Source organism: Pempheris klunzingeri, chromosome 15 (genome assembly GCF_042242105.1).
Source record: "Pempheris klunzingeri isolate RE-2024b chromosome 15, fPemKlu1.hap1, whole genome shotgun sequence".
In the NCBI taxonomy this organism is placed as follows: domain Eukaryota; kingdom Metazoa; phylum Chordata; class Actinopteri; order Acropomatiformes; family Pempheridae; genus Pempheris; species Pempheris klunzingeri.
In genome coordinates this window covers 453,588-462,500 of record NC_092026.1, presented here as the reverse complement: position 1 = coordinate 462,500, position 8,913 = coordinate 453,588, and the positions used below count along the sequence as shown (strand labels likewise).

Sequence of the window (8,913 nt, the reverse complement as noted above, 5' to 3'; positions counted from 1 at the left end):
CTGAGGGAGTTCCAGACGTTTGAGAGGACGTTTGAGGTACAGAGTCAGAATGAGCTTCGTGTGGCGAGCAGGCAGAGCTGAGCCCTGACTGTTGGTGACCTTTGACCCCACAGGAGTTCATCTCTCAGTCTGCGGTGAAGACCAAGTTTGAGCAGCACACCGTGAGGGCGTGGCAGATCACTGAGGCCATCAAGGCCGTGATGGACGCCATCAACATCTCCTCCGCCGACAGGAAGTCAGGAAAAACACACTTCCTCTTTAACAAAGCTTATTTCCAGGAAGTCCTGAGTGTCTCTGACCTCTGACTCTGACAGGATCCTCTGCCTGGAGGAGCGGGAGGATCAGAGGGACCGGCTGGACTTCGTTCGAGGACAGATTAACCGTCTGAGCGACAGCGTCAAACTGAGGATCAGGACTCTGACAGAGGACGTCGCTGCCAAGGTGATGAAGGCTTTCCTTTAGGAGCAGCAGGCTCACGCCAGTTAGCGACATTAGCTAACGGTAGCCAAAGTGTTAGCTAGCTTTGTTTTAGCCGCCAAACATAAACTCAAACTTTGCTGTGAAACGTCGTCTCTTCATGTGTTCGCTAAATGAAACACAGACCCCTCCAGGACCCTTCCTGTAGGATCACCGTGACTTCCTGTAGGATCACAGTAACTTCCTGTAGTGTCACCGTGACTTCCTGTAGTGTCACAGTAACTTCCTGTAGGATCACAGTAACTTCCCGTAGTGTCACAGTAACTTCCCGTAGGACCACAGTAACTTCCCGTAGGGTCACAGTAACTTCCCGTAGGACCACAGTAACTTCCCGTAGGGTCACAGTAACTTCCCGTAGTGTCACAGTAACTTCCCGTAGGGTCACAGTAACTTCCCGTAGGATCACAGTAACTTCCTGTAGTGTCACAGTAACTTCCCGTAGGACCACAGTAACTTCCCGTAGGACCACAGTAACTTCCCGTAGGGTCACAGTAACTTCCCGTAGGGTCACAGTAACTTCCCGTAGTGTCACAGTAACTTCCCGTAGGACCACAGTAACTTCCCGTAGTGTCTCAGTAACTTCCCGTAGGGTCACAGTAACTTCCTGTAGGATCACCGTGACTTTATCAGTGTGTTCATGTTGAGTAACATCAGGTTGGTGTTGTTCGTCATCAGGTTGCCATGGCGTTGTCGGATCAGATCCGGTCACTTCCTGTTCTGGTGGACGAGTTCAGAGCTGATTTCAACCCGACACCAGAGACTCTGGAGCTCTACAAAACTGTGAGTCCTGCAGTACTAGCTTGGCATTAAGACTGGAGGTAGAGGGAGCTGTTAGCATAGCTTAGCATTAAGACTGGAGGTAGAGGGAGCTGTTAGCATAGCTTAGCATTAAGACTGGAGGTAGAGGGAGCTGTTAGCCTAGCTTAGCATAAAGACTGGAGGTAGAGGAAGCTGTTAGCCTAGCTTAGCATAAAGACTGGAGGTAGGGGAAGCTGTTAGCCTAGCTTAGCATAAAGACTGGAGGTAGAGGAAGCTGTTAGCATAGCTTAGCATTAAGAGTGGAGGTAGAGGGAGCTGTTAGCCTAGCGTAGCATTAAGACTGGAGGTAGAGGGAGCTGTTAGCATAGCTTAGCATTAAGAGTGGAGGTAGAGGGAGCTGTTAGCCTAGCGTAGCATAAAGACTGGAGGTAGGGTTTCTTTAGACTCCTTCACTCTGTAACCTCAGTGCACCTGAACACACCTGAACACACCTGAACTAACCTGAACTAAACCTTATAACATTAACACACACTTAATCTAAATGTTGACACATTAAGCTGCTTTACTTCCAATCCAGTTTACCGAACGAGCACAGGGTGTGTTCAGACACACACACATGATCGTTAACACGTTGATCAGCTTCAACAAACTAAATGTGATTTCTGCTCATTTTAGTGTTTTAATGACGAAGCCGTTTCTAATCAGTTCTTCTGTCAGACTGTCAGCTCCACCTGTGAGGCAGCAGAGAACTGAAGAGGCTGACGGTGATGAAGGTGATGAAGGTGATGAAGGTGATGAAGGTGTGTGTCTGTGTGTCTCCAGAAGCTGCTGCAGCACGTGGAGGAGAGGCTGATCGGCTGTTTGGCTCATCGCTGCTCCGTCAGCGTCCTCAGAGACATCAGAGACGCTCAGAGACTCATGATCGGTACGACGCCTCGCTCTGTGCGTCCTCCTCGCTATTCGTCGGCCTCCAGCAGGTGATGTGACGCGTCCTCTGTCCTCTGTCCTCAGACAGCGTCCGTCCTCTGCTGTCTCTGAGCGCCCAGGAGCAGCTCTCCGCCCCCTCCTCCTCCTTCGACCTGACCTACGACCTCGGCCTCGTCGCCCTCTGCGCAGACTTCCGTGAAAACATCGAGTTCCAGTTTTCCCTGGGCTGGACCGCCCTCGTCACCCGCTTCATCGGCGCCACCAACGCCAAGCGAGCGCTGAGTGGCTCCGACCCGCGGCTGCAGGTGTTCACGCCGCCTTCGGGGCGTCACTGGATCATTTCTGGGCTGAAGACGGTAACCATGGAAACGCCTTTCTAATCCTCTGTCTCTGCAGGAGGCCTCCAGCTTTAAGGATGAGATGGTGGTTTCCATAGCAACAGGTCTGGTCTCCGTCACCTCCCGGGCGTCCATGACAGTGCTGGTGATCGGGGGAGTGGTACGTCCTGCCAGCGCCACTGATCCTCAGCTGATTGGTTCAGACACACAAACACCTGATCACCTGATCACCTGATCACACAGTCTAGTGTTTTCCTTTATGTTGCCTCTTCACTCAAACTCTCTCTCCTGTGGTGAAAGTCCATCGGCTCCCCTCAGAGCGCCCCCCGGAGGCCCGGAGCACATCGGTTGTGTCACATTAGCAAAGATCCTCTATAACTACAGATGTCTCACTACAGTCCAGAGGACTGAGATGGTCTCCACTTCCTGACTCTGATTGGGCGTGGCCTCCTGGAGGTGAAGGTGGTGTGGATGGAGGGAAGCAGACGGGGCTGTGGGAGCATCAATAATCTATCAATAATCTATGTATGTGATCACCAGCTGACTCCGACCTGTTCAGTGTCTAACATCAGTCAGACTGGAGCTCAGTGCAGGTTGTAGTCAGCTGTTGTTCAGGCTACAAACAGCTGTTAGCCTGTTAGCTTCCATGCTAACTAGCTCAGGTGCAGCAGGTGCAGAGTGACAGCTTTCTATCAGAAGCAGCTTCAGAGTCTCTTAGGACGTCACTTTGTCTCCGGCTGCTCTTCAGACACCCAAAGCTTCTGTTTAGGTCTCCCTCACAGATCAGGTCCTCCTCAGAGATCAGGTCCTCCTCAGAGCTCAGGTCCTCCTCAGAGATCAGGTCCTCCTCAGAGCTCAGGTCCTCCTCAGAGATCAGGTCCTCCTCAGAGATCAGGTCCTCCTCAGAGATCAGGTCCTCCTCAGAGCTCAGGTCCTCCTCAGAGATCAGGTCCTCCTCAGAGCTCAGGTCCTCCTCAGAGATCAGGTCTCCCTCAGAGCTCAGGTCCCCCTCAGAGCTCAGGTCTCCCTCAGAGCTCAGGTCCTCCTCAGAGATCAGGTGTCTCTAAAGTCCACGTCAGAGTCTCAGTGTTCAGAAGATCTGCAGGTCGGTGGAGGAACATGACGCCTGCAGACAGAACTCAGGGCTGAAACAGCAGCTGCAGAACCTCATTTAATGTTTTTAGTTACAGACATTAAAACCATTAAAGTACAAAAGCAAATTTTACTTTTTAAACTTTAAACCTTTTTGTTCTGAAACCAACTTAAAACTGAGTAGACTGCTCCTTTAAAAGCCTCTCAGGTGTGTGTGTGTGTGTGTGTTGCAGGTGTGCCGTTCTGTGGGCTGGCGTCTCATCGCCCTCTCTGTGTCTCTGTACGGTCTGCTCTACCTGTATGAGAGACTCACCTGGACCGACGCCAGCAGGGAGCGCGCTCTGAAGCAGCAGTTTGTGCAGCACGCCGCCCGGCGCCTGAGGGCCGTCATCCCAGTCAGCAGCTCCGCCTGCAGCCAGCAGGTGTACAAGTAAGACCCCCCCGACACACGCGTGAACACCTGCCGGGGGGCGGAGACTCACCTGTGGTGTTTGTGTTCAGGGAGCTGACGTCCACGTTCGGCAGGCTGACGCAGAGAGTGGACCTGAGCGAGGCCGAGCTGGAGGGAAACATCCGCCAGCTGAGCTTCAGGATCCAGAGACTGGAGAACATCCAGAGGAGGTCCAAGGCCTTCAGGTCGGGGGGGGGGGCAGGGTACACTACCTGCTGGGGGGGTCGATCAGACGGAGCTGGAGCTGATGGAGGGGGGGGATCTTTATTTTTTTGCTTGGCTAGCAGTTTCCCCCTGCTTCCAGTCTTTGTGCTAAGCTAGGCTAGACACAGCCGGACCTGTCTATGTGCTGGAGCCAAACAGACTGAACCTGCTGTTTGTCCCAGAATCCTTCACATGACGTCATCAAACACAGTCACACCGTCTTCTCTGTGCTGCTGACAGATTATCGATGACAGTTATTGATCGGTCGTCGCTCACCTTCATCGTTCTTTCCTGTGATCAGAGTTCCCCCCGTTAAAGGGGAGTTTTCCCATTAAAGGGGTGTTCCCCCCGTTAAAGGGGAGTTCTCCTGTTAAAGGGGAGTTCTCCTGTTAAAGGGGAGTTCTTCCTCCCGTTAAAGAGGAGTTCTTCCTCCCGTTAAAGGGGAGTTCTTCCTCCCGTTAAAGGGGAGTTCTTCCTCCCGTTAAAGGGGAGTTCTTCCTCCACTGGGTCCTAATCTAATCTCTGAGCTGCTCTGTGGGGATTCTTGAATCCTTCCTGTTGAATTCCTGAATCTTTGGTCTCTGAATGAAAGAGTTTGTTCTGAGCTGCTCTTTATGGAAACAGTCTGAGAGAAACACTGCTGTGACCTGGAGCTGGAGAGAGAAACACTGACTGATTGATTGATAAAAATTGATTGATTGATTGATTGACACCTCTGAGTGAAATAACCGGTGACTCGCTTTGTGTTTGTGTGTCCAGGAATCGAGCCACGGAGCTGGAGACTCAGCTGGAGGCCTTTTCTGTTCAGTACCTGCAGGGAGACTGAAGACGAGCTGGACTGTCGCTGAGCGGCGCCCCCTGCTGTTGCATCCAGCTCATTAGTGTTTAACCGAACACCACGAGGAAACATCGTTATTACGGCAGGTGTCCGTTTGACTTCGGAGGTCCTGGACCTCGACGGGGACGGTGTTCACTGTGGAGAGGCCTTCTTTACACGTGTTTTCTCTTCGACCATACGAGAACGCTACAACACAAGCACACTGGGCCAGCAGGTGGCGACACAGTTTACGCCAGCGATACGTCAAATAGAACAATCTGCTTATTTTATTGAAAATGATCCAAAACCAGAAGAAAGTGCTGAGTGAAGTCATAAATCAGACTCAGCCGTGCAAACCCTAACCTAACCTAACCCTTACCTAACCTAACCCTTACCTAACCTAACCCTAACCTAACCTAACCTAACCCTAACCTAACCTAACCCTTACCTAACCTAACCTGAGAAAGTCTGAGAAATCTGAAGTTTGTGTTTGGACACAAATCCAGAACGGTGTTGTTTCCGTAGACCTGTAGTCCAGAAGAGAGCAGGCGGGCTGGTTAGTTAACCCTTAAACCTAAACCTAACCAACTTGCGACCGTAACGTTTGGTGGTTTTGGGTTCAGTTCTGTCGTCTTGTTTGAGGACAGGTTGGTACACGTGTGGACGAGGCCTGACTGTGTGACTCTGTCCCCACTGATCAATGACTGATCAATGACCGATGAAGAAACGTAAGTCAGTCGTAGTAACATCAGCTGTGCAGATGTTTGGATTTATTATTAAGAATTTCTCATTAAATGTGGATGAACTCAGTTGGGTCCTTGCCTTCATCAGCGGCTGCAGTTGTCTTGACGATGGATGGGAGGCCTCCTGACTGTTTGAATTCTCAGCATCCAGTTTTATTCATCATGTCTTAATGATTAATGGATTATTGATCTGTGATCAGTCAGCAGCAGATTTGATCTTCAGATGTTTGGTGGAAACGCTTTTCTTAATTGTAATAACGATGTAACGAACTCTGCTGTGATTGGACGATTCATTCATCAGTAAACTGTGTGAGGAGGAAGCAGCGTCCAAGAAGAAGAAATGTGGAAAAGTGACGGCGCGGCTCGAGGGGGGGGGGGGGGGGGGGGGCGAAGGGATGAAGGGCGACATGGAGCTGAGGGGGAGGAGCCAACTGTTGACGATCCGCAGGGACAAGTCTGACTCATTCTGCTTCAGTCATGTGTGAATGTCACGTCTGATGACATAAACCTGTTTGTGATGTGATGATGTCATTAAACAGAAGGTTTCACAGGTTTCTCTGCGTTTACATGGTGGTTTGATCCGTTAGCAGCTCCTCTGGTGGCGTCCTGTGGCTCCGCCCCGCACGGCGAGCCAACATCCTGGTTATCAGCCAAATCAGTCACATGACCACAGAGACTGAACGTGACCGACCGCCATCGTGTTTGGTTATATTTAGCTCTGTGATGCTAATTAGCTCACCGTTAGCAAATGACTTTATCAGGTTATCAGGTTCTCAGTCATCCAGGTCATAGTTGTTCCGCAGGGGCAAAAGTCAACTGGACTTGTTCTTGGAGGCAAAACATCTTCAAGTACCTTCAACAAGTCCAGTTGACGTGTTACAGCTAGCTGGCTAACCTTAGCTTAGCGTTAGCTAGCTATCTGCCTGCCTTGCATCTCTCTTTGCGGCGTTAATCATTTATTGTTGCTAAAATCGTTAGCTGGAGGTCATTTAGCGAGCTAGCCAGCTAACAAATCCACTCTGACACTATTTAGCTAGCAATAACATTAGCCAGCAGCCAAGCGAAGGTCCCTCCATGAAGCCAACGTCCCGTCGATCACATTCCTGTTTGACTTCATCAGAGGAAACCACGAGGGCGCTGCAGCCACACCTGAGGAGAGACCGACAGGTGAGGAAGAACACACCTTTAGTTAGATCTTCCTCTGTTCAACATGTTTCAGCTCTTTGAAGGGAGAAACCAGACAGCGATGAGACGTTCGATGTGTTCAGGTACACCTCACCTCAAACAGCAGAACTGAGGAAGACTGGGACCAGACCCCTGGGACCAGACCCCGGGACCAGACCCCTGGGACCAGATCCAGGGACCAGACCCCTGGGACCAGATCCAGGGACCAGACCCCTGGGACCAGATCCAGGGACCTCTTGAATGGCACTGAGCTTTTCCTCCATGATGACATCATGTGTCGTGACTCTGTGCAGTGATTGGCTGACAGGTGTGTGTGTTCATCACCTTCATTAATGGGACGTGTCCTCGTCCTGGCAGCTGATCGATCCAAACCTTCCTGATGTTTTTATTGGCTGACAGACGTCCACAGACAGGAAGTGACACCAACATTTGAGACGGTTTCAGGTTCAGTTTGAGTTTAATGTCTAAAATCTTAGTTTACATGTGATTATTGTCTGTTCAGAGTCATGACGAAGAACGGGGGGGGGGGATTCACACTGAGGACCCTCAACCAGCCGACCAATCAGATCACCTGAAGGAAAACACCTTTACACACTAGTACAGGTGGAAACACACACACACACACTCCGGACAGAGTGTGTGTGTGTGTGTGTGTGTGTGGAAACGGGACCGGCACCAGGACGCCGACCCGTTTCATCGACTGTGACAACCTTATTTAAGCCAAGCCGTTACCATGACAACGCCCTGATTCAGAGATCTGAGCTCAGTCTGGTTTCCTTCCTCTGATGAACATTCAGCATCTGTGGAAACTTGGTGAATGTTCCTTTAAAGAGTTCAGCAGCTGCAGGTGTCCTGACACTTCAGCGTCCAGATGTCTGTGTTCTTAAGTGATGGTTAAAGTGGTTACAGTGGTTAAAGTGGTTACAGTGGTTACAGTGGTTACCGTGGTTACAGTGGTTAAGCACAGAAACAGTGACTACAGGTGAACAGGTTGATCCGTCACACCAACGTTAGACTCTTGTTTCTAGAAATAGATAAAATTGCTTATTTCTGGGTTTTGTGCTTCGAGCAGAGAAACCGCAGTCTGAAGATTCACCTGAGAGCCAACGACAGGAAGGAAGCAAGCAAACACACCGCCAAAATAAAACCACAAAGCGGCCCAGACGAGAAGGAAACAAACGTCGGATGAAGAGTTGAGAGCCGGACGAGCCGCCGATGGATCACCTGAGAGCAGCGGTGAACAGGTGAGTTTTACCTTCCTGACTTTATGGCTTTAAAGGTGTCAGCGCTGACAGGAAAGTCACCTCGAAGTGTGTCTCTGTGTGTTTGTGTGTGTGTGTGTGTGTCTCTGTGTGTGTGTGTGTGTGTCTCTGTGTCTGTGTGTCTGTGTGTGTGTGTGTGTGTGTGTGTCTCTGTGTGTGTGTGTGTGTGTGTGTGTGTCTCTGTGTGTGTGTGTGTGTGTCTGTGTGTGTGTGTGTGTGTCTGTGTGTGTCTCTGTGTGTGTGTGTGTGTGTGTGTGTGTCTCTGTGTGTGTGTGTGTCTGTGTGTGTCTCTGTGTGTGTGTGTGTGTGTGTGTGTGTCTCTCTGTGTGTGTGTGTGTGTGTGTGTGTGTCTCTCTGTGTGTGTGTGTGTCTGTGTGTGTCTCTGTGTGTGTGTGTGTGTGTGTGTGTGTCTCTGTGTGTGTGTGTGTGTGTCTCTGTGTCTGTGTGTCTGTGTGTGTGTGTGTGTGTGTGTGTGTCTCTGTGTGTGTGTGTGTGTGTGTGTGTGTCTCTGTGTGTGTGTGTGTGTGTCTCTGTGTCTGTGTGTCTGTGTGTGTGTGTGTGTGTGTGTGTGTGTCTCTGTGTCTGTGTGTCTGTGTGTGTGTGTCTGTGTCTGTGTGTCTGTGTGTGTGTGTGTGTGTGTGTGTGTCTCCCCCTGCTG

The 8,913-nt window shown here is 50.6% G+C and overlaps 1 protein-coding gene across 1 annotated transcript in view; it reads left to right on the top strand.

Moving 5' to 3' along the window:
• Nucleotides 1-5,074, top strand: part of mfn1a (mitofusin 1a) — a 14,011-nt gene extending 8,937 nt beyond the window's left edge. Inside the window, exons 8-17 of the mRNA XM_070844799.1 lie at nucleotides 1-36; nucleotides 114-235; nucleotides 315-441; nucleotides 1,153-1,257; nucleotides 2,059-2,161; nucleotides 2,248-2,519; nucleotides 2,560-2,661; nucleotides 3,827-4,023; nucleotides 4,095-4,229; nucleotides 5,008-5,074. The exon at nucleotides 1-36 is cut by the window's left edge and continues 32 nt beyond it. Coding sequence (XP_070700900.1) covers nucleotides 1-36; nucleotides 114-235; nucleotides 315-441; nucleotides 1,153-1,257; nucleotides 2,059-2,161; nucleotides 2,248-2,519; nucleotides 2,560-2,661; nucleotides 3,827-4,023; nucleotides 4,095-4,229; nucleotides 5,008-5,074 — 1,266 coding nt within the window. The remainder of the gene's footprint in view (nucleotides 37-113; nucleotides 236-314; nucleotides 442-1,152; nucleotides 1,258-2,058; nucleotides 2,162-2,247; nucleotides 2,520-2,559; nucleotides 2,662-3,826; nucleotides 4,024-4,094; nucleotides 4,230-5,007) is intronic.
• Nucleotides 5,075-8,913: the final 3,839 nt, after the last annotated feature.